Source organism: Drosophila eugracilis, unplaced genomic scaffold (genome assembly GCF_018153835.1).
Source record: "Drosophila eugracilis isolate 14026-0451.02 unplaced genomic scaffold, ASM1815383v1 contig_386, whole genome shotgun sequence".
Lineage (NCBI taxonomy): Eukaryota > Metazoa > Arthropoda > Insecta > Diptera > Drosophilidae > Drosophila > Drosophila eugracilis.
This window is the reverse complement of record NW_024573245.1, coordinates 1019259-1047217: the sequence shown is the minus strand read 5'-3', so window position 1 is coordinate 1047217 and position 27959 is coordinate 1019259. Positions and strand designations below refer to the sequence as shown.

At 39.6% G+C, this 27959-nt stretch overlaps 3 protein-coding genes across 3 annotated transcripts; 1 reads left to right on the top strand and 2 right to left on the bottom strand.

The window, feature by feature from the left end:
• Positions 1 to 6218: 6218 nt before the first annotated feature.
• LOC108106826 lies at positions 6219 to 6839 on the bottom strand. Its single transcript, XM_017214063.2, has one exon. It carries the CDS (start codon positions 6837 to 6839, stop codon positions 6219 to 6221), a length of 621 nt encoding a protein of 206 aa, XP_017069552.2.
• Positions 6840 to 6975: 136 nt separating this feature from the next.
• Positions 6976 to 8105, top strand: LOC108106898. Its single transcript, XM_017214147.2, has 2 exons — positions 6976 to 7077; positions 7148 to 8105. Exon 2 carries the CDS (start codon positions 7171 to 7173, stop codon positions 7780 to 7782), a length of 612 nt encoding a protein of 203 aa, XP_017069636.2. The 5' UTR covers positions 6976 to 7077; positions 7148 to 7170; the 3' UTR covers positions 7783 to 8105.
• Positions 8106 to 13940: 5835 nt separating this feature from the next.
• Positions 13941 to 22762, bottom strand: LOC108107089 (kinesin-like protein CG14535). The gene is made up of 7 exons (XM_017214466.2): positions 22516 to 22762; positions 20585 to 20979; positions 18702 to 19017; positions 17732 to 17974; positions 16444 to 17034; positions 15265 to 16315; positions 13941 to 15129 (listed from the first exon to the last, which is right to left on the bottom strand). Exons 2-7 carry the CDS (start codon positions 20912 to 20914, stop codon positions 14280 to 14282), a joined length of 3381 nt encoding a protein of 1126 aa, XP_017069955.2. The 5' UTR covers positions 20915 to 20979; positions 22516 to 22762; the 3' UTR covers positions 13941 to 14279.
• Between the last annotated feature and the right edge of the window lie 5197 nt (positions 22763 to 27959).

Here is a 27959-nt window from a genome sequence, read left to right as displayed (position 1 = left end):
GGGGGTGGTGGTGGTGAAAAATCAACGAAAATCGATTGCCGCTAAATACCCAAAAAGTTAGGGGAGCTGTGGAGTTAACGTAACGTTGTTAACTCAACTCAACTCAGCCTCAACTTGGCCATATACAAAAAGTTTTCCCTGCTCTCCGGCTTGTTCTTCTTTATTTCCATCGTTTTTATTGTTGTTTCTGCTGCCTTTCCCCTTGGCTGATAAATCCCCAACGATTTGCGTCTCAGTCTCAGCCAGTTTTTCTGTATATATTTAAATTTTTAGTCTTGTTTTTTTTCTGTTTTTTTTTCAATCGTTTGCACTCGGCACTTGAAGCGTGTTGAAAGGGTATATAGCAATTGTGGAAAATTCCATTTGGTCTGAGGTCTTCGTCGAGGGCCAAAATGTTTGGATGTTCGGGATGCCAAATTTAACAAGTAGCACTTAATAAAAGTAATTTAGTACTTATTTATGTGGGTTAGTGAAGGTTGAGGAAGGATGTGGGTACTTGCAGAAAAATGTATTTATTATTTATGTATTTTTAAGGGACTATTAATACTTGGCCTACATTATTGGGTTTATGGTGCTTAAGACTAAGTTTATGAATCAATGTTAGGAGCTTTTAAGGACTTTAAAATATTAGGTCTGTTGGAAGGGGATAGACAGATATATAATATCATGCTTGCCAGAAATGGTTTTACTTTTACTGTTCTATAAATATTTATTTTAGTAATTAAGCAAAAACCACTTAAAACTTGTAAGGTGTTAAATAACAAAGTAAACCCTTATTAATGTTAAGGTTTGGACTATATATTTATATACTTATAAACCTAACTCTAAACTCTACGGTATGATAAATTTTTAATATAAATCCAAAATCCTTAAAAAGTGAGTAAGAAATGGTAAGAATTCTTGCAGAGTTTGCTGCCTTGCAAACTTAAAAGGTTTCATTTCAAGATTACTTTTAAATATTTCTTAAAAATTCTTCTATAAGCTAACCAAATTGACTTAGAAATTCATTATAAAATGTTTCTAAGTTCACTTTTAACTTTTTAACTTAATAAAAAGCAAACGTATTATAAGATATTTCTCGTATTATTATTGGATTATATTAAAGTTTCTTATTGTTTATATAGCCCTAACCTATATTACCATTCTAACTCCCTAAAGACTGTTGGCTAGGTATCCAACGTAGCTACTACTTAGCAACTAATCTAACTTAAACTGAAACTTATTGCACTGTCCGATTAGATAAGATAATTAATGTGAGACTTTAGACAACAAGCAGATAACCGAGCTGTTTTTGTGGGGGTCAATGGGCATGGAATATTAAATTAGTAATTAGCTCAGTGGCGTCGTCAGCAACAACAACCAGATGTTGTCACAGCCAGCCTCTGCCACTGCCTCCCAATGCCACCCATCGCCCACCCCACTTTTCCAGGCCGGAAAACTTTTTCTTTCCCTCGCCGAGATGAGACCTTAGTTTGCTCTTTTGCTTTTACTTTTGTTTCGCTTCCGTTTTCACCTGCAGGAATTACTCAAATTTATCTACGTGTGTTGTAGGTTTTAGGGCATTTCGCTAGTCACTCTACGGCCACCTCCCTTCAACTTTCCCTCATCCTAGCTCTAGAGACAGTGCTAACTCGATAGTATGTATTAGGTTTATATATTGAAGAGATTAGGCGGATTCTTTGTTACTCATTCGCAGTGTTGCCTTACATTGAAATGACATCATTAATTCTTAAAAAATTTCCAAAAGAAAACAAAAAATCAGTAAACTTAAATCCCAAAAATTTAGTGTGATTTCTGTTTAAAAGTTTATAAAATCTTGATATTTTAGTTAATAATAAATATTTTCTTACTTTTAAAGTCTACTTAGTTTTGGCCATAACACAAATTTGTTCTAAAATCCAGTAAGTTCTTGTTAACAACCTTAAAATATTTTCCCAAATTGTTTTACTTAGTTAATTATTTAAAGGCTGCACTGTGCTTGCATTGTGTTTTTGTTTCTACTTTGTCGCTTATTGTTGATTTTTTTTTTGTGTTTTGGCCTTTTTGCTGCGGGCATTGACTGACTTCCTTCCTGGCTGCCAGAACAAAATGCGGGGGCTGGGGAAGGAAGGCAAGAAGGCGGAGAAAGAGAAGGAGGTGGAGAAGTTGAAGAAGAAGATGAAATCTCCTGGTTTTGGAGCCTGGTTCCTCGTCTTCTTGGTTGCGTGTTTCGCTTTTGTACGTTTTCTATTGCTGCTTCCTTCCGATATTCCTCCTACTTTCCCTCTGCTCCCCTCTTTTCCCCTACCCCTCCCCCAACTCCTTACCTTCCGTGTTGTATTTGTATTTTTCTTTTTTCCAACGTTTTTTCCTCTGTTTTTCGGTTTCTGCTTTTCTTTTGGACATTTTTTTTTCTTTATTTCTCAGTGAATTTGGTTGTCTCGCACGTGAGCCGCATAATGAAATTTGCCACTCCCTATTGTCTTTGTGTGTGTGTGACGCTTTCCCCTGCTATATATATATATATGTATATATGTAATGTATAAGTATGTGTGTTGGCCCAGCTGCTTAGCCTAATCTGATGTCGCCTTAAAGAGATGTCATTGCTACCCAACCCCCCAACCCATACTTTCCTTCCACTTTTCCCACCTCCAACATCCCCACCGCCCACAAAATGATGCTCTCGACTTAATGCTAAGGAATCTCGGCCTGAATTGGCCTTGGTTTTCCGTCTTTGTCCTGTTTGTCGGCTTATTTGCATGTGCTTCGCCGGAAAGGTGACAACACCAAATGTTCAATGTGCCAAAAAACAAGCTACCATCATCGACATTGCCCAACAAACAGACAAGGAAACTACATTAGATGATAAGGCTCTGAAGACGTTGGGATACCCTGTAAATAAAAATATTTCTTACATAGATAAATGATGTTATTAAAAATGATATTCAAAGGAAAGATAGCTCTACCAAAGTTTTTCGAAGCCTTAAGGAGCTTGCTCATCAATAAAAACTGGTTTAAATTTAGGAAGATCTTGACATTTGATTGATATATATAAAGATAGATAGATATATATATGTTACATATGTTATTAGTAAACATCTTAGGTAATTTCGGATACTAGATTCCATGTTCTGGGCAGTAGGGTTCTAGTTTCTTCTTAACTTTCATACCCAGCAAAGATCATACCCTGGATTTTGGGTAGACTAGAAGGTACAAAAGCACACACTCATAGAGCACAGACACAGCTTGAGGTCTTAGCTGGACCAATGTCTGACCCCTCCCCTTCAATCATTCTCTCTTTTTTACCATCACCCCCCTCCTCCGTCACAACCTATAGCTTCACACTTTTTGGCTGCGCTGTGCTTTCAAGTGGAAAATTACTTTCGCAGCTTTATGATGCGGAAATTATATGAAAATCATGGCGAATTTGCCTTACAAGGAATGCCAGCGAGTCGTGTCCACAGCTTCTGGGCTCTGTGCTCCGTGCTCTATGGTTCATGCTCCTTGTTTCGAGTTCCGAGAAGTTCCGACCACCGGAATCCGCATCCCGTACAATCTGCATATGTAGCTAGCACGGCTATCTGTGTGCCCGATCAAGGCGCCAGCCACGCCCACTGGCCCAGCGCCCGTCGCATAATGAAACGAGCTTTTGCTTTTGCTTTCGACTTTGGCGACGCCGTTGACAACTTGTGGTGCCCCTCATCCGCGGCTCATCTCGCCCTATCCTAAAGGACACTGAGAGAGATTGTGGTTGAATGTTATTAAGGAACATGTACTATATGACATAAAATCGAGAAAGAATATATATAACCTTACTTACTCAACCATCTAGTCTTTTTTTCCAGTGCAACCCTCTTCGCAATCCAGCGAGCAGCTGCTGACTGGCTCCATTTCCATTTGAATTAGCATAAAACGAGGCGGCTTACGTCTGTCTATTGGGGAGCGGCAAGGGGGTGGATGGTGGGTTACTCCCAATCCGAAACCGAATCAAAGCCAAAAATGGTATGGGAATGTTGGTCCTGTAGCAGAGATATCATCTGTTGCTGCTGCCGTGCTGCTGTAGCTTCTGTTCGGAAGCTTCGTTATCTTTTTAACTTGCTGGCTGTCGTTTATTTAACTGATAATGATTTGATGGCATCCAACAAAGCCCCTGCCCCCCTCAAAGCCCCAGCTCTGCCCACTTTCATTTCCATTCCCATTTCCACGCCCATTCCCAGCCATTTACTGAGGTCAATTACACGCTTTCGATTAAATTTACCACGGATGCTCGATGTATTTGTTGCTGTTGCTGTTGTTGTTGTTGTTGGGTTTGGTGTTGACAGGGAACAGCTGGAAGATCCTGCCATTTCGCATCTCTATAGCTCTCTCGCTTCAACGTCGAAGTATCCTTGGTATGCTAGTGAGTGTGAGTCCGTGTGTGTGTGTGTGTGGCACAAATAAAGTTGAATTATTATTTTTCTTTATGCCTGCAGGAGGCGGGGTCTGTGGTTGGGGGCGTGGTGCGTGCCTGGAATGCTCAAGTGTTGCCAAGTTGCATATTCGCTTCGTTATCCCATCGGGCTAACATACACAGAGACACACACACTACAATAGACTGGAGGACATAAGCTTTAAAGAGGGGATTACTGAAATACCATATTGGTAACACGGCGAATTCTTCGGCACATTCTTGAAAGTCTTCAGCACTTATAAAACGCTTGCCAGAATGCCTTAAATATGCTAAATAATATTAAATTTTCAGTATTTCTATTTCTATTTTAAGGCTTATTTGGTCATCATTTATAGGTTAAAGAAGTTGTTTGAAAGAGTTGTGCTAAAACAAGCTGTTCAAGTTTAAAATTTAAGCTACTGTGACTTTCTCCTTTGTTTAATATCTTTAAAAACTTTTGAAACGCCATCACAGCCTTAAGTAGCAGCCTTAAGTATGCTACATAACATTGCATTTTCAGTATTTCTACGATTTTACGGCTTAGTTAGTCATCAATGATAACAAAGAAGATAATATTTTCTTTTTCTTCTCCCTAGAAAGAAGTTAAAAGCCATAAATTAAGCTGCAAACTAAGAAATAGGTGAGTTTTCTTTTCCTTTTCTACTTTTAAAATGCCATCTTATCCTTCAGAATGCTAATTAATGCTCATAAATTATAAGTAATGACACAGTCTATAACTTTTATTCTTCGAAGACAACGATTGGAAAAACAAATTAAACTGTAAAATAAAGAGAAATTGAAGTTGCCCTAAATTGTTTAATATCTTTAAAACTTTTAAAAGGCCATACAGCATGCCCTTTAAAAGTGCCAAACTATTTTAAATTTTTCCTTTTATAACTGAATTTTCGTTAACTTAATTATCTTAGTAAAGTTTTATGGTTTATTTTACAACCTCACTCTGATGCCAGTGAGTGAGGATAGGTGGCCAACCCTTGGTAAGAGGCGTTCAACTGCCAACGTTTGGTTTAGTTGTTTATTATTCACCAGTAATGCATTTTTATTTTATATTAAATAAATAAAATCACAAATTCACCCCTACATGTTACCTATTTCGCTATTGCTTTTGCTATAAAATCGGAAAATTAATTAAAATTTTGGATCCGCCTGTAGAGCAATTACCTTGAAAAGTACTTTGACTTCATTTTGCGTGTTTATTTGGGAAAATCGAGATGATTTTCTTGCCATTCGGGTTCAGGCTCCTGAAGTTTTTAAATTTCTCTCAAATTTCTGAGGTTTTATTGCTTCACCACGTGTGTTTTCCGGATAATAATCATGCGTGAGTTTAGTTAACATTAAATTCAGGCTTATTTTCCCTGGCTCACGTCTTCTTTTTGTAAAGAACGTAAAAGTTTATTACCGTAAAGAGTAAACAAATTAGGCAAAAAAACTCCAAATTGCATATATGTATGAGTGTATATTTGTACATACATATTACATAATTATACATTTACATAAGCGGAAGGAATAATGAAAAGGACGCCTAATTGAAGGGCCCTGAGTAAATACTTTAGCCCGCATTTTATTTTATTTACTTTAAATTTTGGATTTCCACAACTTTGGGACAATATAAAGAAGTTGCATACTATTTATTATTTTAAGTAAAGTATTAATCTAAGTAATTGTTATAAAAATTAAACAAATTCTTTTAGAAATCTTTGTATATTTATTATTCTATTCCAATACATATTAACACACACCAAACCCCTTTTAAAAAATACATATTTACATACTTCCATTACAAAACATCCTTTTAGACCAACATATTTCTCAGATACTCTATCATTTGTTCGTAAATCTGGCTTTCCAGATCCACAAAGACCACATCCAAGTCACAATTCAGCTCGATGCACAGTATGGGTTCCTCCGCTTTGGACTCCAAAGTTCTGGTTGTGGGTGTTATTTCCAGTGCGGTCAGCAGACTCAGAGCTTTGTCCTTGTAGCTGGAGTAGCCCTCTGACTCGATGACATCGAAGGCAGCTTGCTTCAGGGCAGGTTGGAAGTTCTTGAAGTAGTTATGGCGATCGCAGAGGCGCAAACCAGTAACAACCGAACCGCGCTCTGCCTCAAAAATATCTAGAACAGCTCTTAGTTTAAGATATTCCTTAGTTTGCTGGCCTTTCACCTCCTTTTCATACGGAACCAACTCTTCCGCGTCATTAGAGATGACGGCCAGCATTTCGACAGCAGCTCGCTTTTCGGCTTCTTCTTTGTTAGTCGCCTTCGCATAGCGAACTATCGAAGCCACGGAGCAGCAGACCTCGAATTCCGGGGCTGGCCGATTATCCTTCTTCTCCGAGATCTGAATGGTGGGCAATGGCATTCCGTGGCGGACGCAGTAGTCTTGCAGTTTTTTTAGCATGTCCATTTCCATTTTGGAAACTTTTCGGTTCGGCACAAACTTTCTGCTTAAATTATCGGATTATAAACAAGTCGATCTGTCAAACTATTCCTATTGGCATTGCCGATAGTCATCTAATCGATAGCTTAAACATGCATCCCTAATGTTTTGGTGTTTATTTTGGATTGCGTTTACCGCAAGTGGTTTCTCAAAAGTTTCTTGTACAAAAGCTGAATTTTTCAGTTTTGAGAAATCCCTATACCCTTTCCAAGTCAGTAAGCCTTTTCATAACACTCATTTCCGTAACATCTGGATCATCAATTTGTATCTAAATTTCATAGTTGGCCAGCAGTCTGCGGTTGCGATGAGCGAACCGCTCTCGGGTCCCTGGTTGCGTTTCGTTTACAACGGGCTGCTGCTGAGTACGGCGGTATTTTCCGGCCGTAAAATGCAGCCGGAGGAGCACCCCTTTGCACTTGTCGCTTGTGTGGTGGTTGGATTCTCTGCGGTTTTCGGACTGTTGAGGGTGATCTTTGCTAGCGGGCAGCCGGAGGAGTGCCGGAAGTTGAGGGATATTACGCACGGTGTCCTGGAACTGGTACCCTTGCCCCTGGTCAATATGGATCTTTACATGCAGACCACCGGACTAAGTCCTATTGCCTTGGGTCATGCCGTCTTCGTACTTCCTTTGGTTTGCGATTTGGGCTGCTCCTTAGCGAAAGATCGGCGGGATTGTGCGTTCAGCGACAGCTTGCGGAATCTTACGGTTCTGGGCAATATTGTATCCCTCGGTTTCCTGGCATATATGGAGCGGAACTTCCTCTATCTAAGAATGATGCTGGTCATGATTGTTGTCAAGTATGGAGTGGTTTTGGTGGACAGTATCAAGGAGGATGCCGGAGAAGATTTGCAGGTGTGCGGCACAGCTCTGTTTTTACACCTGCTCGGGAAGACGGTGGAGTCCTCCAACTCCTGATCTTATCCTTGGTTTAACCCCTAACCGCTCTGTTCGCTTCAAGGGTTTCCTTGTCCCGTTTAATTTTCCATGAATCGACTTTTGACCCGTATTAAATTTCATTTCAGCCACTTTTCAATTGCTGTGTTCATGTTTGCTCATGTTTTTGTAATTGCTCAAGCACCTTGTGCTTTCTACACTGAGAATGTAACCCTTTCTTATGCATAATTAGGAGGAAGTTTTGCATTTAGATCATATTCTAGATATATTCCAGTGTAAACTTGAGTTGTATCCAATTATAAAGCCCAAAATGTTAAAATTACATATCAAAATATCAAATAGTACGACCACTTCTTCGAGTGTATTAAGGGAGTTGACTTCTATGGCTTCCCTGGTGTGTCACCCACACATTATAATGATATATCGGCGATTACCAATGCGCAATAAGTGCCTCCCAGTCAGTCCCTCAAAGCAGTCGCTGATTCAAGGCTCGAAATCGTTCAAATGCTTTCGCCAACGGTTGCTGTCTTTCAGCAGGGGGCTTATCAATTGATTTTGGCCGGATAACAAGGCAATCGTACTCTTTAGATACGGTATCTGTCGATAAGTACTTGTGGCGGGTACTTTCCTTCGGCTGAAAACGTTGACTGAAGCTGAATGGAGAGTTTTCCAGGCTGAGCAGGTATTAACAATGATTGGCAATAATGAATAAAAAGGGTGGGTAATTTAAAAAGGTTTGCTTAAAGACAATGTTTTTATTAAGTAATCAGAGTATGAGCTATTCTAAGTTTGTATTTTTTAGCGCTTTGCCCATTAGAAAGCTCTTTAAGGGGAATTGGATGAATTTTTAAAAGAAAACCTTAAGAAAATGTTAAAAAGGGTTGTTAATAAAACTAAAGACTAACAAAAATTTCGATTATTTTCCAGTGGTAGATCAAATAATTGAAAATTCAATGGCTTATGTCCAATTTTATCAAATAAAAATCGTTTAAAATTAAACCCAAAAACATTCGGTTATTCTTTTGTTCATAGACAAGTGTTAAATCGAACATAAAAAGCTTCTAAATTATAAAATCCGGTTTTCCACTTATGAAACAAACGGGAGTGGAGAACCGGTGATGACATTTATCAATAATTTCCCGGTTTTTCAGCGCTTTGGTTTCGATGCTGTCACTTTTATTATTTGTTGCTCGCTTCTCACCAATATATTTCATATATTTTCGTGCTGCTGTCAAATGACAAACTCTAATTGCAAGTGGGACGGATTTTAATGAGTGTATAAACAAACATATATCCAGGAAACAGTGCGGGACAAAAATATATGACATAAACATGTGACTAAGATTTTTAGTTTGAGTTCAAATTGAGACCTTGCTTATAACTTATTAAAGATATTCTGCTTAGAAATTAGTTTAAACATAGATGGCACTTTGTCAAAGAGAATTACGAATCTGAAATGCACTGTATTTGCATATAGGAATTTGTATAAATTTTTTCCAACTCCCCCAACTATCACTCCTTCCGCTGTCCGCCCACAAAAACTCCCCTCGCCGTGATTCCAGGGCAGCGTTTTGCTTTATTCAACTTGACAAGTGAAGTGAGTGTGAATATTTTTTTAGGTCACAACAACAGCAGCAACCAGAACAGGACCAGGACCAGGACTCCATCAGAGAGCTCCAACTCCGATTCCTGGACTGTAGAAACTCTTTCTACCTGGCGAAATAAATAAACCGAAAGGTAGAGCTAAAAAAAAAAATAGCAGGAAAAAACTGCAAAGAGAGAAAAACACACAGGAAAAATACAAGAAATGGTTCGAATCCTTTTCCATCCTGTTCGGAATTGGGTTGAAGGATGGCAGAGAGGGGAAGCGGCGAACGGTGGACGGTGGGAAATTGCAGTCAACATTTATTTCCGCAGTATGATGGAAAAATTCGAAAATAATTTGCGAGCCATAATTAAAAGGCGACAGCAGAAAAACTCGGGGAAAATATGGGCAAAAGTTGAAGCAAAAACCAGGAAAAAAAAAAAGGTGATGAAATAGTGGGTTAGATGGCAGGAAGGGCCAGGGATATGTTATATGGGGGAGGAGCTAGAGCGATAGCAAAAAGAAAGTCAGTCCCTCAATGTGCTCAATCCGCTGGGGTCATAAACAATTCCAGCATAGACGAGTTTTCGATTTTCGCCTCAATTGGCAACATATGGTGAACAGACTCCCTGAGAGCAGGCCGAAGGATCCCGCAGTTACCCAGTCCCATGATTTTCCTTTCACAATGTTTACACACCAAAAGAAAAACTAAAGACTTACTTCTTAAGAAAACTATTTAACTTGAGACCTTAAAAAAGTAACTATCGATTGAATAAATTAAATTGGAAATCATATTTAAATATAGAAAAATAGATGTCTTTAGTTAAAGGAGACATTTTTTTGAGCTTAGAAGACTTTTATAAGACTTCACTGTACATATAGTAGCTTAATTATACCAAATTTAACCATTTTCTTTTCTTTCTCATAAATTTGTATTTAAAATTATAAAGAAACTTTCCCTAATAAGTTTTCTTTTCTTTCAAACTATCATACCAATGTTTAATGTCTTAAAATATTTAAATGAAAACTTTTTGGGTTGGGGTTTCATGGCTTCAAAGAGGCTTTCGATACCTTTTTTTCTAGTGTAGTTTGTGGGCGGGGCATCATTTGCATTTGTGACTGCGAATTGCGAATGCGAAAATTTAAAGTTTTCCCGATAAGAGGGTTGTAAAAGTACAAAAAGCGCAGAGCCGAAGCGGAACGGAACGGGACGGAGAGGGGGAAGTGATGGAGTTGCTCCTGGAAAAAATGGCGACGTTTGCGAGGAGCGCGACATGAAAAGGGCGGCAGACAAAAGACGAAGACGCAGGCAGCAAACAAGAAAAATCGCTGCCGGCTCCTTGGAGGGGGGGAAAATGCGACTCAATGGGGGCGGGGGTGATGGGAAAACTGAAGGATGTAAATGGTAGATGGGGCAGAACTTTACTTATACGAGTTTTTCGCATTGTAGAACGCGCGGCATTTGCCAGAAGGTGCCAACACATTTTATTGTTGTACCCTTAGAAGATGAGGGTACTTTCAAAGTTTTGGAAACAATATTTTTCAACTCGATTATGAAGTTTTTCTGTGTATTTATAAACAATTTTAAATTATTTTATTACTGCAAAAATTGTATTCCTAACGCTTGCCTTGGCATAGATTTTATGGTTAAATGGCTTTTGTTTTAGTTTCTTATTTTCAGAATTAAGTATTTCCAAAGCCTTACCTTAAGTTATTTTTAAAACTAAATATTTTATTAATTTTAAATATTAAAAAATATTAAGTTTTCAGCTTGGCTCTATATATTAAACTTGTTTGTCTTTGCTTAGAATATTTCCCTATTTGATATGCAAACATTGTTGAAGTTGCCCAAGAAAAGGCACAGCTTTGCAAAACCTTTCACTTAATAGAAAAATAGAAAATTTCTAGACGAGCTGAAGTGAAATTTATTTGTATTTATCCCCCTCAAGAGTGCTTCAATCAAACTACAAAAGATTGCAGTATTTATTGAGGGGAATGCAAACACATTTTCTTGACTTTTCCACATACTTACACCGTCAAATAGTATCTTTGTTTAGCCTTTAGCAGGGTATACAAAGTTCAGTTCAGCAAAGTCCTGCTCTCCTTTTCGTGTTTTATTGTTCGACAATTCACCGGCCCCCGCACGTTTCCATCATCTGTTTTTGGGTTGATGTGGTGGGGGTGGTGCGGGGGTTGTGGCACGTTTAGATCTACGACACACATTGGATGGGTGTATCGCACATGTCTCTATCTATAAAACGTCAACTTTATTTGCCCAACAACGTTCCAGCCAAAAGCCAGAAACAGTACGGACCATACGTGTATATAGGACTCTGACTCTGACTCCCACTCCGACTCCATGGAGCATCCCCCTTTGCCGCATTCACCCAGCCAGTAACACCACCCAGTTAGCAATAAAACCAGCTGTCAATTTGTTTATATTATAAAAAATAATTAGTCTGTATTCAGCGCCGAAGTCGACGACTCCATCATAGATGTATGTTTGAATGTATCCGTATATAATGTACGTAGGTTGGATTTTGCAGGTTGCACATTTTTGCATTTTTGCAATTTGGGTTGAAAGAAGTTTGGTGTGTGTGAGGAGGGGCGATTTTTGGTGATTATGTTTAAAATTTAAAGCATACGAGAGCGGGTGTTGTGTGGTTGATTAACTACGCTTGATAAGTGGAATAATAATTGTACGAAATATGTATGGATAATGCAATATAATTAGTGTGTGTGTTTGTATGGCTTAGACATTTCGCTTTTGTTAATACACGTATGTATGTGCTGATGACGCTGACTAAAAAGGCAATGAAGGAATGTTGATAATTATAATTATAGTTTGTTGATCGAATCGAAACGAACAAAATGCGGCACAAAAGTTATTAGCTAACCCCCTTGGGCGGTGCACAAACTGTTGCATACCTCCGGGCGTCTTTCATTTTAGCTTTGCATCATTCATTCATTATTATTATTATGCTTTTGTATAATATGTTTTTGTTATGTTTTATTTATGTTATGAATATGCAATAGGTTTCCATAAAATCATCCATCGATTCGCTCTCCTTATAGTATATGTATCTCTGATAAATATATAATTTATTTAATATTTTTTGTTGAATTTTCATATGCTTCCGTTTTTGGGTTTTTTGTTTCATTTTGTTCGTTTTTCGTTTTTTTCGTTTTGTAACATAGTTTATTTAGGCAAAAATGGCAACAAAATTGTATGTTTAACATTTGTCTACTGTGCAAAAACCGTTTCGCTTTATAGTCGTTATAGTTCTTGTCGCTCTTGTCCATGATTAGTAGTAGTAGATGTGTATAACTTTAGCTAACTAACAATTAATTTAAACATTTTGTAACTTATAATTGGCAATAAATCGTTTGAATAAGCAAACATTCAACATTTAGCATACTTGATCTTAAATCGACTGCCCGAACAGATAACCCAAACTAAACAATAAATAGCTATATGATATCTATATATATATATATGCATGTATATTGAATGTCTGTATATAAATATGTTCGCGTGGTGTATATATAGTGTATGTATATAGATGTATCTCTGCCTTGTAAAGTCATAGTGATTGTAGCCTGATTATGTTAATTAATATAATTATGTTCAATATTTATAGATACAATACGGATAACCAGGAATCTCTCTTCTTTTTTCTTAATTTTAACTGCCTTTCCCGATTATCCTTCATTATGCTAGCTGGCAACTTAAGATATTTAAAGCCCCGTTTGAACTTATGCGTGTATTTAGTGAGTGAGTGAGTCGATTGAGTGATTGATTCGATTGATTTATAGCGTATACAGTGGGTCAAGTGATTGTAAGGCAGCTGAAGTTCCTGACTCTAAAAGTGGTAAAAAGTATTTGGTATATTTTATGATATTTCAAAGATATGGTCTCAGAAAACTGCTTCGTTGTTAAGCTTTATAATTTGAGGTGGCCTTAAGCAGGGATACTCAACGCCTATGCTCTGAGTCCTTGTTTGTTTTTGTAAATGCGTCGTACATATGGGCTAGCTCGGTAAGCTTTGAGCGCTTTAGGAGTTTACAGTTCCAAAAACAATTTTTCCTTTTTCTCTTTCCGCACTATTCTGCGGAATACAATTTGTTTTTGTTTTTTCCTCGATCATCGTCCGAACTCCTTGCTATTCCCCTAACAATTTTTCGTTTTCCTCTTTTCGCCTCATTCCGTCGCTAACTGTAATATACTTTGTTCTTGTTTCTTCCTCGATCATCCTCAGACACTTGCACTGGAATTCATTACTTATAACTTCTGTTTGCACTTTGAAGTTTCTTTCGCATTTGGCTAGTCAGTAAAATGAGTGATGAATTAGTTAGTAAGAAGAAGTGTTTTTATTTCTCTCAGTGCACAGCTACAAATTAACACAAAAGCCCCACTAAATATGTGCACGCTTTCTTGTTTTTGTGTTAGTAAATGCTTTACCGTAAGAGGAGGAATTTGAGCACCCCTGCCTTAAAGATATGTATACTTTGTAAAAAGACTTTTGATTTTTAGCAAAATGCTTCATAAATAAATTCAAAATAACTTGAACTGCCTTACAGCTTCTCAACCCACTGACTTTATTATGAGTTTATTATTTAGGTAATTGGGTTAGTTATTAGATTACTTTAAAATTGCATGATTTGTTTTTTTTTTCCTGTTTGGTTTTTGGTTTTCTCTAGTGGCAGCCGTTGTGCCTAGTAAAAGTTAATCAGTCGCTATCAAAGATCCTCTATCCTTCTAACACCTCATCCTAGTCGTCTTTGTTCCTAAAACTGTATGATATTTATCCTTTTTGGTTTACGTTAGCTTGTTTCTTGTTTTTTTCTTTGGCCATTTCGAATGCTGGACTAGCTCGGTTTTTTACGTTTTGGTGGGTGTTTTTGGACTTGGATGCGGTGTCTTGTTTGCTGTTTAGAAATCGCTGATCTCACCCTCAGTCTCTGGATAAGTGCAGGAAAAGGGCGTCAAGAGCCAATTGCAGAGTCCTTTGTTAGTGCCCCCTTGATCCTGTCGATGATGTCGCTTCTTGTGGCACTGTCTTTGGTAATTTCCAATGCCCGTCGACGTGACTGCTCCTGATCCCGAAATGGTGATGCGATGTCTCTGGCCCTTGGACATACCGGATGCGAAGCTACTCTCATCTGAATCCCGTACAGTGGCCACACTATGATAACCACTTTCTGCCCTTCGCGATATCCCCGAATGCTTGGAGGTTCTCGGGGTAGAGTTGGAGTCATGACCACTGTCGTAGGCCTCGGAACTGGTATTCAGGGGCAGCAATGGTAGCCGTGACTGGGCAGCCAGTGGCAATATATTCGTGATCTCATTTAACTTGTGCTGCGTATCCTCCAGAGAATTTCTCTTACCCACCGCCGCCGCCATGGATTTCTCATCCAGCTCGCAAATATCATCGTGCTGAGGGGTAAATCGTTTCTCACCCTTTTGCAGATTGGGATCAGAAGCTCCATCTGGCTGGCGAAGTAAAGAATAGTCATCCATTCCGGCTATTTCCATGATGCCATTCAAACTGGGCAGCGATCCTTGACTAGGACTATGGGATGGCTGCTTCGGGGGACTGGGTGTTAGTCTGTAGGCTGGTTCACTGCAGACGCTACTTTGGCCTACATTGAAATGGTAGACGGGCTCACTGAAGACACTTCCGATATCCGTTCGAAAGAGGGCGGCGGAGGGCGTGACTTCGGCCATGGCCAGTTGGGAGGTAAAGATCTCATGCAGACGGGCCAGCTGGTCGAATTGATGTCTGCCAAAGGGAAAAATTTCAAGCAAAAAGAAAAAATATAAAATTAAACTTAGTTATAAAGTTTACAATTCATTAATTAAAAATTAACAAACTTAACATTTTGCAAAAAAAAAAAAAACTTAAGATTCAACGCACCTTGCTCTTTCGCCGCACTCGCTAAAGGACTCACAGGCCATGTTAAAGCTGGACACGAAGGATATGTTGTCACAGTGACTCAAGGCCGACAGAGGATGTGCACTGTGATGATCCTGGTCCCTATCTCTGGACATCGTTCTGGCTATCTCTTCCTCTGTCACTTGCAGGCCACAATCGATGCTCCGTTGCGACGGATGATGCGAAGATGAAGCTCTACTGGCCACCAGTTCGGCTTCATGGAGCTGTTCCCTGGACACATGTCGGGACAGCATTCTGTGCAGGTTATCCTGTGATATATCCCTGGAACCCAAAGGATCATCTAGTAATGGAAGGGCAGGCGGAACCTCCGAAGGACCACTATCCTCGTCCTCGTCGCCATCGGGTGGAGCCGGATCCAAGAGAGGTAAACTCTCAAAGCATGGCTGATTGAGATCCAAGGAGGGTTCCGGATTAAACGCAGGTCTGTCCGGCAGATCCAGAGATTTCTGTTTCAATTGCGAGAGTTTCCAATGCAAAGCAGTGGGAGAATTGCTGGCTGACACTGTACTTTGGAAGACTTGTGTTGTCTGATTCTCCACCCACTGACGAATCATGGTCTTTTTGTGGGCATCCATGAAGCCATAACCCTGCGTCTGACTTGCGCCGGCTGTTGGAAGATTGCCGGCTGTCAGGGATTTACAGGACTGGGACTTTGGCCCATCCACCCAGGTCTCGCACTGTTTGACATGATTAACCTCCCTCATTAGATGACGGGCTTCTGCCACCTTGGCCCTGGAAACTCGTGGTCCATCGATCCACTGCTCCTCAGTTATCTTCCTCATTCCGGCTTCTAATTGTTCTAGAGCTGCTCCCGGATGAGCTCTTCGCATGGGCGATCCCTTGGGCGAGGGAACCATCGATCCCTTGGACACCATGTGCCTTGGTATCGGTATTGGTGAACCCATTGCCTGCACCTGTGCTGGTTGTTCATGGGGAATCAGTGGAGAGGAGCAGGCCCCGGCTCCCGCCTGGCGTTTCAGACTGCCTGTGTTGCTTACCGGCAGCTTTTTGGCTAAGATTTGAGAAGGAAAATTTTTAAAAATAATAAAATTAGAGTTTAAATAAAAATCTTTAAATATTTTTAACTTTAGTTTTTGAAAGATAGCCATTAAAAGTTAGTTAAAACTTCTATCTTAGTACCTTTCTCTGCTGCTATGGCCTTTTTCATCATCATGGGACTGTTGTTGGCTGACTTCGAGGGGGGTTTCTCCAGACCGCTACCTTTCAGGGCCTTGCTCATCACCCCGCGATTATCCCCCGCAGTCAGAGATGGCAGATAGACGGGCGGATGTTCTCCATCCGTAGCATCATCATTGGGTCCCATATAGATGACTGTGTCGGCTGAGATTTCCGAACTTGATGGATCCGCCCCCGATCCCGCCGAAGAGCCATTGCCGCCGAGTCCTTGTGCCAAACCCACCGCCAACGGCATGGGAACACGATGTTTCCTGCGACGCAGGCGATGAATCCTGGATGCTATTTGAATCGTTGAGAGGGCATCCTGGTAGCTTTGCTCTGGCCGCACATGAGCCACGATTGCCACATGGCAGGTGATGGGGGCCAGGCAGTCCTTGAGCAGCGGCGTTAGCGGGTGGTCCTTTGTGCGGGGATGCCTCTGGCCGGATAGTATCGCCAGCAGTATGTTCCCGATCCCCGACAGCGGCAGACCCCCGCTGCGATTCGCACACCCGCCCAGGTCGATGATATGTAAGCGGCTCCGACCGCCAGCAACTGCACAGAAAGAAAGAAAGCGGGGAAAATAAGTGGGATTAAGGTGGGCTTAAATTATTACATAATTAACACCCTTAAAAAATGTTTTTTTTTTATAAATTATGTTTTATTATTTATATATTATTTATTCAAATTATGCAAAACCTAAAAACGTTTTTAAAAGCTTGCTAAAAATCTGATTACATCTGATGTTTTGTTCCATTTTTCTCTGTGCTTGTGTAAAAGGGAAGTGGGTGGGAGTGGGTTTAAATGGGGGTGACGTTGGGCGTTGGGTGTTGGAGTGGAGGAAATGCGACACTTTAATGGCGCTGCCGTCTAGTGGTAGTGAAGCATTTAGCGGGCCACTTGAGTGGCAGCAGCAACAAAAGTGGCAGCAACAATAGCAATAACAAGAGGAAGGGGAAACATTTTGTATGCCGAAGATTCTAATACACTAGAACTAAGTTTAAAATAATAAAAAAAAAAAAAAATAATGCCAATATAGAAATCAAAATTTTATCAAAGTTGGTAGCCTAAAGTAATTTGTAAACATTTAAAATGTTTGCTTTAAGTTATTCTAAAGATAGTTAATCCCAGGCAGATCAGACCTTATTCATACATTTTGAACCAAAGTAGTTAACTGTTGTGGAGTTAGTTAACTGTTATGAACACGCCCCTTTTGGCAGGGCATGAATACAACAATGTGTCGGACACTTACCACCTCCCTTGCGGGACAGGCTGTACTGGTAGACGTGCAGCGTAAAGATGAGGGCGGACTCCAAGGGGGCGGCACATCCAGAACTCCCCGAACTCCCAGATCCCGTGGATCCGGAACTTTTTAAGCGTCCGGCGAGCGCTGAATCGAGAAACAGGGCCGCACGCTCGGCGGTGGGTGCACGTAGTTCCGTTGGACCGCCAAGGAAGTCGTCACGCAAATAAATCCCCGGGGAGTCGTCAGATTCTGTGTAGCCGTAGTTGTTGGAGCCGGAGTGTTCCAGTATTGAGACCGACAAAAAAAAAAAGAGAGAAGAAAGCGGGGAGTGAATGAAAAGGGCATTAGGTTTTATGTGGGAATAAACGCCGTATTCTACGGGGAAGTCTGCATAAAGAGAGAGAGAGTAAGAGTGGGGGGCGTTGATGATGATAAGGGGATGGGGTAGGTGTCGGAACTGCTGCCCAGGTTAAGTTTATTCAAATTGGGCCAGTTACGACCCCGACCCGCCGAACGCCCCAGTCATCATCATCATTGTTTGGCCCAGGGGCAACATTATGCCACGCCCTCTGCACCCGCCCACAACGGAGCCATTTATCCTGCCGGCGATTCTGGCCGCTGGCAGCTAACAGGTGGACCATCGCAGTTGCCAGCACTAACTACCCGAAATAGAAGCCAACAAACTAAGTTAAACAGGAACAAGGAAGGGGAACTACAAGTTCAAACAGCCGAATACTTTATGGTTTTCTTGTTAAATAAGTTAACTTATAGTTTCCATTAGGTAAGTTTAACTATGTTTGGGCTAAGTTTGTAATATTTTTTATGAAATTGACAAAAGTTTTTTATTACAAAAGAAACATGATTCCTTCAAAAACTTATAACAACAAGTTGGACATTAACTCTTTGACCTGAAAACATTGAATGGTTGAAAGAAATCGCTTCTAGAAGCACCCGCTTTTCCCCGCCATATGCTTACCGGCTGCATGCGAGATGAGCAAATCCTGCGAGAGGGCATCCGGCTTGGTGGCACTAACGCCCACGGCACTGACCCTCACCGAGAAGCGCGCCCCGCTCTTCTGCCGCCGCTCCTGGATGCCCTTGTAGAGCCAAGCAATGGCACAGGGGGCAGCTCCCAGGGAACACACCCCACCACTGCCACTCCCACTGCCCACATCCCCAAGCACTGTTTGGTGCTGTCCGGTGGCGGGATATCCCATGGCCAGCAGGCAGCCATCGGAGCCTTCTAACACGGCGGGTATCACTTCGCTCAACGCCGATGCACACACATCCGACTGAAATATATGGTACACGGAGAGAAAATATTAATGTTAATTGTTGAAATTTTCTCTAATATTAAAATATTAAATCTTTGGCTTATTGATAACTTTATAATAGTTTTTATAAGTTAAAAAATAGTTTTGGAACAAAAAAGTTGACTTGTGATTAGCCTTTGTTAATGTTTATACAGCATTTATATGTGCCTAATATGTATCGCGGCATCTGGCAACGCCGAATTTACGAATCGATAGTTTTAAGCACGGATGTTAAATCTCTGTTAAGTCAGCCGGTAACAACGGCTGCATATACTAGGGCAGCGCTACAAACTTATTTGTAGTTAATAAGTTTATTAGTTAATTTTTACTTATGGGATCTCTTTAAGAAAGATCTCTTAATTTGGATTGCTTAATATTAAAAGCAGTTCTTAAGTTCATGTATAAGTTCTAAATTTGTAAAATATTATAATGAAACTTAATAGTATTTGAAGTATTTTTTGTAAAATAAACAAGAACCTTCGTACTTTTCAGAGTATTTTTCACAGTGAAAAATAAAATGAATAGGTGTGGAGTGGAGGTCAGTGGGTGGCGGCTAATAAGGCATACTAATGGGCTCCTTTAATGGTTGGAATTGGGTTCGATTGCGGGGTTAATTCGATTGCTGATTAGATCCAATGGGGGAGGACAATACACGTATGTGTTAATTCCATCGGGGGGCGGTATGTATTTCTTTCGTTCAGAACTGAGGAGGGATTGCCTTATGAGTGATTGCACTTCAAGGGTCATAAATCTATGAAAGGAACTCTGCTTGCCATGAATTATGAAGATTGATTACAGTATTTTTGTGGTGACTTGTTATTCTCTGGAATTACCAACACCTCTTTTGTAATCTAATAACAAGTTAAATGGCATAACTTTGAGACAAAATGTGTAATTTGTTCTCCTTCTGTTGACTCCCACGCTCAATTAAAGTTTTGTAATTTCTGGTCAATATTAGCATTTGTGAAATTTATTCATTTGCTAAGGGCAAATAGCACCGCGAGAGGTCTGGAAACTTTTGTTGATTTTAAAGGGAAAGTAAACTAGAACAGTTTAAACTTTTGTAGTTTGCTTGAAGTTTTGCAGTTCCCTGGAAATATATAACTTTTCAGATAGCTCTGCACATAATGAATGGTTTTTAAGTGTCAATATTATGTTTACTGTTAGGCCAGCTGAAAGTCTAGTTAATGAATCGAGGAGGAATACTCTTTGATTTTGTTTATTTACAAAATTAATATTATACTTTATGTCAACAGCAACCAGTCAAATATTTATTTTACTTGGTTACGGTTGCCCTTGCTAAGCTTTTCTGTTATTGTTTATTTTGATTTTGTTTTTGCAATAACATTAAATGTAAATAAACAACGTTTGTGCCAAAATCGAAGGTTCTCAATCACTTTTTTAGGTAAATTTTAAACTAAAGAAAACTCAAAGAGCATACTAAGCTAATGGAACATAAATATCCTAAGAAATTGAAATGTTGAAAGGGCTTTTTCACCAGTTGAGGAAATCCATTGAAACCAATTTTTCAATTTGGAAAACTCACCTGTTTATCCTCCGCGGTGAAGAGGTTATCGAATGCAAACATTTTGGGTGCGGCCACCATGGGAGCTCGTTCCTGGGCGGCCTGGGGCGGAGGACAGGCGTTCTTTGGATCGGTGAGCGTGACCTGTCGCTTCTTCTTGTCCAGGGCCATAAAGTCCGGTTCTGTTCCGCCGGAGTTTCTATCCCGCTCCGCCACCCGCAGCATGACCTTCACCTTGCCCACGCCATAACACTCCCGGCTGGTCAAACGACGGATGAGGGTCGGCGGCATTGGCGGTGGCGCACGCTGCAGTGCACCGCAGAAGCCACCATTCCGGGATATATTCGACATGGTTCCTTGTCTATTGGTATTGCCACAGTTGGGTGGAAGTTTATTGCTGGAAGCACTGGCGTTTCCTTTAGGGAAACGAATAAAATTGGGAGTTAATAAGGGCGTCCAAATCCTGGCTTTTGTTTTATGTCAGGGATCTCAAAATGCAATCGTCACTCCCCATAAACTTTGTTTGTTTTTTTTGGGGAGGGGCTTTATGGTTCTTTAAATAGTTGCTGGGCCTGTCATAAATTGCGATTTCGGTTCGGGCCGATGGGCATAAGTTATTTGGTGATGCCGCCGAGAAGGGTCCTTTAGTAATGGCCATAACACTTTCGGTTTATGGTTATGGGCCATCTGTTTATTGGGCATATGCTTCACTGTACTATCATCACTATCACGCTCACGCTTTTTCCACTGTCACTGTCACTAAGCTCGTGTTTTATTCACTTGTAGCATCTTGTGCATAAAATCAAATTTATGTTGAATTTTCCTGGGGGTTTTTATGGTGGCAAATTATGCGCTCCGTTGTCTTTGGAGTGTTCTTTTGGGAGGAACATCGTATTTCACATCAGTTTAATTCTATTTGAAAAGTTTATGTACATAATTTTAAGTTGCTTTTGGCTATTAAAAGTTTTAAGCCTCAACTTTTAACAATTTTCTGCTGTCTGTTGGAGTTATAAAGAGTTTTGGGGGGTTTTAAAATCCATTATTGCCTTTCTAGTTTTAAAATTTATTAATTTTTAGTTGCACTTCAAAGTAAAATTATTTATTTATTAATTTGTTGGTAAAAATGAATAATTTCTTTTCTCTTGGGTTTTGGTTTAGCGCCTACAAAGTGTTCTTTGGGGATGGGTTTTCTTAGTCGCGTCACACAAACTTTATTTGGAAATTGTTAGATGTGAATTTCTCCCTCGGAATGATGTGGCCTATGGGACTTGTCTCTTATCAAGCTTGTTAGGTTTTAATATCACTGAAATTAACAACTTTATTTTTGAGATATTCATGCAAATTCCGAAGGTCTGCTCTTCATTTTGCTTGTCAGTCGCGCGCCGTGACATTTCTTCAATGCCTTCATTATTATTTCAATTTGACTGGGGAAAACGTGACATTTTTGCAACGTCTTTCATTAATATTGTCCTCTGTTTCTCCCAGCCCCATTTCTCCCAATAGCTGGATGCCCACTCCTCCTCTATATTGCCATTCCCTTTGAATGACAGGCAACAACTTCGGGTCGGTTCAACTTCATTTTTCAGACTACGCGCACCTGCCAGCCAAAAGGGAACTTCTTTGGCCAGCTTTTCCATTCTTTTACATGGGTATTTCCTTTATTTTCTTCTTTTTTTTTGCCTGCCCGGGTTCCCTTTTTATTGAGGATTGGCGTCGTCCGTCCACCTTTTGAGTTTTAGCTTTGGCTTTTCACACAAATCGATTGGCAATGCCTTCTAATTGTACACAACGCACAATAGGGGAGTCTAGCTGTAGCCTGTAGCCAGGGGTTAAGGGTCCTGTGTGTGGGGGTTAAGGGATTTCCCTTTTGGCACAACACACTCTCACGCAAACACACACAAGCACACACACACACACACAAACACTAACACGAAACAGGAACAAACACAAACCCTTTTTTTATGACTGGCAATTTCTCGCTGTTGATTTCATCTTTGGCTCAACTCCTTCGACTTTCCGAATTGCCTTGATTTCCTCGCACATGATTTATACTTTAGCCAACACACTGGGATTTTCCCCGAAACCAACGCGACTCTCAGCGACTCTTGTTGTTTTTCTTGTTGGCTTTCTTTCACTACAGCGAATAATAAATAAAAAAGCCGCGAGGCGAGAGAGCCAAACGCGTGCCGACTGCGTTGGCATTACAATGGCAACTAAAGTCCGTTTTCCAGTTTTGGTCTTCGGCTTCGGCTTGGGCTTGAATTTCCCAAGAGTTTTCCGCCTCTCTTTGGCGCAGGCGTGCGAGTTAGAAAAGAGCAAGCCAACCATCGATGGCAATGCCCCAAATCCTGACCTCAAGCAAGGGTGGTCGGTTGGACTTTCACTCTTAAACTTCTCTTCCGGAAAATCTCTTCTTTCTTGGGCCCAAGACGATGTCGGCGCTTTGAGGCTCAGGTAAACAAAATCAACGAGGCTAAAAACAAAAGGCACATTGCAAATCATGTTTATATTGCAGACATCAAAAAGCAATACCTCGTCTTCACAATGCCTTGAAAAGTGCACTAAGAAAGTGCACTAACCAAAAAGCTGGAAATTCGCTGATGTAAACTTTTAAGTTTTTCCTATGAAAAATCTTAACCTTTCTATAATAATTCTAAAAAATAAACTTATTTATATATGTTGAGTTAAAAGAGACATTAAACATCGTTTCTTACTTAATATAATAAGATTAAAATTAGCTTAAAAGTCAATTAAAAACTATACAAATTCGACATTACTACTTAAAATTTATTAGAACTTAGATAAGCAAAATATTATCATTATAGGATAGCAATATTAATGATATCAGTATAGGATAACATTTAAGAATTTTTAAAATTGAAAATAATTGAAATTTTGATGGCTTAAAGCATAAGCTTCGCATCCGAATTGATGGCTATGGCTTTTACGATCTCAAAGATACAATTGCACAAATACAATATACCTTTTTTCTGCGAGAGTACCTGGAATAAAAGGAATAAGAAAGCACACGTGAGCCCGGTGATAGTTGAGCTGCTGGAGCGTCACTTAAGTGCCGCTTGGAGGGGCTGTCGCTGATGGAGGTGGCTTTCCATGGGGCAGTGGAGGTGGGGTGGGGTCCAAATGCAAACGATGTGTTTTTAAGTTCGCTTACATTTGGCAGGCTCGTGAAGGAGCTGTTGAGTGTGTGTTCGTATTTAAAAGCATACAAATGTGCCTGGGAATGGGTGATTGGGTGGGGTTTTAAACTTTATTTTTCAGTATTTTTGTTTTGGTTTTACCAACTGGACAATGGCAACGTCTCAATTAAAGTGGCCCAGTCTGATTGCTATTAAGGTAGCTGCAGGAAAACGATGTTAATCCAATCCGCTTTTAAAGTGTTTCGTTACTAATTATCATAAAACTTGAGGAAATTCCGTGGAAAGCCTTTTTCCGCATTGGCCAAATCAAATTTTATGTAATCCGAGCGCCAAAAACGAAACAAAACAAACAAGCAAAATAAAGCTTAAGTCGAGTGAAAGGAGGTGCAAGTTTGGCAAGCACTTTTCCACAGTTTTGCAGTCATTTCTGTGCGCCATCTGGCGGATTAACATCGGGTGGCAGCGCCAAAAAGCGTTACGGTTTGAAATTAAAAAAGGAGAAAATGTACAGCATAAAAAAATAAAAAAATAACATAGCTAAACATTAAGCATTTTATTTTATGTGCAAAGAATTTAACATTAACTTTCAAAACTAAATCTTAATATATAAAGCTTCAAGCTGTTAACCATCTGAGGAAAATCTGAGAAAATATGTTTAATCTTAGCCTTTATGAGTCTTCCCTGCCCTATATTTTATATAGGTTGTACTGCTTCTAGAACATAAACTAAAAATAAAATGTTTTCATGTTGGCCGTTTCCATGCTGATTACATTGTTCCACTTTACATTTATTTTTAAATACTTCGCAGCTTATCAATAAAGCTTCTACGCAAGTCAGGACATTTATACAAATTCAGTGTTCTGTAAACTTTCGTCGGTACAAGTTAAGCCTTTTAAACATGTTAGAGTTTATACATATTCTTGCATTCGCAATTATTGCAATAGGCCTAAAAGTATCTGTGTTAGACGCCAAGGATATAACTCATTCTGAGTACCTATTGCAGAATCCTTCCCATCAATCCTGCGACAATGCTAAGCAGAACGAAACCCAAGCAAAATTGGAAAGATTATTGATCCAGCAGACTGCAATTCAGAATCAAATTGAAGGTCAGCAAACAGACCCTAAAGGAATCCTGGAAGAAGGTTATTTCGAGAGAGCATTGAGGACAGGCTTGATAGAATGGAAAGTAAGCTAGCCACAGTGAACTCTCAGCTGTCAGATATACAGAAAACACTTCGTGACATTAAGATGTCTCTGGAAAAAGTGAATAAAAACCCACCGAAGTTCGAGCAAATCGGATCCAAATATATCTACATTGAGCATAATGATAAATTAAAGTGGGCCAGTGCTTCCCGCAAATGTGAACTTATGGGCGGTTACTTAGCCTACAATTTCAGTGAAAAGGAATTTATAGAACTTAATTTAAGACTGAATCCATCTATTCCGTATTTCCTCGGCATAAATGATATTGACGAAATGGGCGTTTTCATAACTGGGCCTACCGGAAAACGAGCTCCTTTCTTTAAATGGAAACCTGGGGAACCCGTGTCCCAAAACCAAGAACAACATTGTGCTTCTGTGCATGAGGGTGGCATGTTGCTTGACAATTGCAATTTGATCCGTAATTTCATTTGCCAGGCTGACGCCTAAATTTCGTTCAAATATATATTATTGAAGTATATATAATTCAGATTATGCTCTGGAAGGAATCGTGGAATTCATTTTTTGACAAAATCATGTCGTGTATTAAGCATGACTAACATTTAACTTGCCGTTTTGGTCAACAACAAATATCCAGCCTATTAACTAGCATAGATGTATATTCAATCTAAGCCGTCATCAATCATTTCGTGCACTGTTCAGTAATTATAATATTTTATATCATGTATATTGCATTGCTTCTAAGCTATAAACTTAAAATAAAATGCTATCATGCCCGTTTCCATGCTGATTGGATTTTCCAATAATTTATTTTTAAATACTTCGAGCTTATCAACAGTACTGCAGCTTCTTGGGAAGTCAAGAAAGTTATAAAAATATAGTGTTTTGTAAACTTTTGTCGGGAGAAGTAAAACATTGTTAAAACATGTTAAAGTTTATATGCATTTTTTTATTCGGAACTATTACAAATGTTTCGCTGTCAGAATCCAAGGATATTACTGATTCGGAGTACCTATTGGAGCATCCTTCGCATCAATCTTGCGACAATGTTAAGCTGAACGTAACACTAGAAAAATTGGAAAGATTATTGATCCAGCAGTCTGCAATTCAGATTCAGATTGAAGGTCAGCAAGCATCCCTAAAGGAATCCTGGAAGAAGGTGATTTCGGAGAGCATCGATGGCAGCCTGGCTAGAATGGAAAGTAAGCTAGCCACAGTGGAGGAACAACTGTCAGATCTGCAGAAAACACTTCTTGACATCAAGATGCCAGTTGAAAAAATGAAAAGAGCAACACCAAAGTTCGAGCAAATAGGATCTAGATATTTCTACATTGAGCATAATGCAAAATTAAATTGGACCAATGCTGCGCACAAATGTGAACTTATGGGAGGATACCTAGCCGCATTTTTCAGTGCAGAAGAATTTGAAGAACTTAATTCCAGACTGAATGAATCTGTTGACTATTTCCTCGGCATAAATGACATGGACGAAAAGGGTGTTTTCATGTCTGGATCCTCCGGAAAATGAGCTCCTTTCCTTAAATGGGAACCGGGTGAGCCCGTATCTAACACCGAACGTCACCATTGCGTTTCTGTGTATGAGACTGTCATGTATCTGTTCAATTGCTCCGCAGAGCTTCGTTTCATCTGCCAGGCGGATGTTTAAATTTTGTTTAAATATAAAGAAGAGCAACAGGAAGGTGCAGACAGAGCTACTTGGGGCTTGTGCCAGCTTAAAATACTTTTTGTAATTTGAGTTTTTCGACTTTTAATATAATATGTCTAATAAAATTTGAATTTTTTCAGAAAAATAAGTAATTTGAAGAATATGGTGGCTGTATGTATGGTGAAAAGCATATAACAAGTAGAAGGAAGTGTTTCCGACCCTATAAAGGCCTATATTCTTGATCAGGATCTATAGCCAAGTCGATTGCCATGTCCGTCTGTCCGTCCATCCGTCCGTCTGTCCGTATAAACGCTGAGATCGCAGAAGCTATAAGAGATACAAAGCTGAGATTCCGCATGAAGGTTTTTTAAGTTCCTTGACAATATCTATGGATTTACCAAAGATTTTTCAAATCGGAAAACTTTTTCGCTGTTTTTTAAGAAAATTAGGTTAGAGGGTATCTTTATAGTCGCTGCACTCGACTATAGCGTTTCTTCTTGATAATACTTAAATTTATTTATCATCACTTCCTTACCCTAGTCAACCTAAGTCTGATTACAATTTTATGCTCAAATATTTTTGATTATTTTTAGCTTATCAACAGAAATTCGGCATCTTGGCAAGTCACCAAATTTATAAAAATTCAGTGTTTCTTCAACTTTTGTCGGGAGCAGTTAAGCTTTTTAATCATGTTAAAGTTTATAAGCATTTTTTTATTCGGAATTATTATAAACGTATCGCTGTCAGAAACCAAGGATATTACTCATTCGGAGTACCTATTGGAGCATCCTTCGCATCAATCCTGCGACAATGCTAAGCTGAACGTAACACTAGAAAATTTGGAGAAATCATTGAAGAGCATTGAAGAGAGACTAGTTAGAATGGAAAGCAAGCAAGTGGAGACTCCACTACAGAAAATTGAAAATAAGTTGAGTTACGAAGAAGTGGAAAAATGGAAGAAATTTGAGAGAATCGGATCCAAATATTTCTACATTGAGCATAATGAAAAATTAAACTGGACCAATGCTGCGCGCAAATGTGAATTTTTGGGAGGTTACCTAGCCGCATTTTTCAGTGCAGAAGAATTTGAAGAACTTAATTCAAAACTGGATAAATCTCAGTTATATTTCCTCGGCATAAATGATATTGACGAAAAGGGCGTTTTCATAACTGGGCCTTCCGGAAAAAGAGCTCCTTACCTTTAAATGGCTACCGCGTGAACCCCTATCCCATTTCCGTATATCAGCACTGCGCTGGTGTGTATAATTCTCGGCATGTCGCTTTATAGTTGCAATTTGACTATTATTTCATTTGCCAGGCTGATGACCGATATTAGTTTAAATATTTTGTAATGCTTAAAGCTTAAACTAAAGGGCTTAAGGCAACTTTAAAATGTCTTTTGTAATTTCAT

Coding starts and splice junctions, on each gene's coding strand:
- LOC108107089 (XM_017214466.2), bottom strand. CDS start 20,914: ATGTCGAATATATCCCGGAATGGTGGCTTCTGCGGTGCACTGCAGCGT. Junction 19,018..20,584: donor TCACCGCGGAGGATAAACAG/GTGAGTTTTCCA, acceptor CATATATTTCAG/TCGGATGTGTGTGCATCGGC. Junction 17,035..17,731: donor CCTGTCCCGCAAGGGAGGTG/GTAAGTGTCCGA, acceptor CTTTCTGTGCAG/TTGCTGGCGGTCGGAGCCGC.
- LOC108106826 (XM_017214063.2), bottom strand. CDS start 6,839: ATGGAAATGGACATGCTAAAAAAACTGCAAGACTACTGCGTCCGCCAC.
- LOC108106898 (XM_017214147.2), top strand. CDS start 7,171: ATGAGCGAACCGCTCTCGGGTCCCTGGTTGCGTTTCGTTTACAACGGG.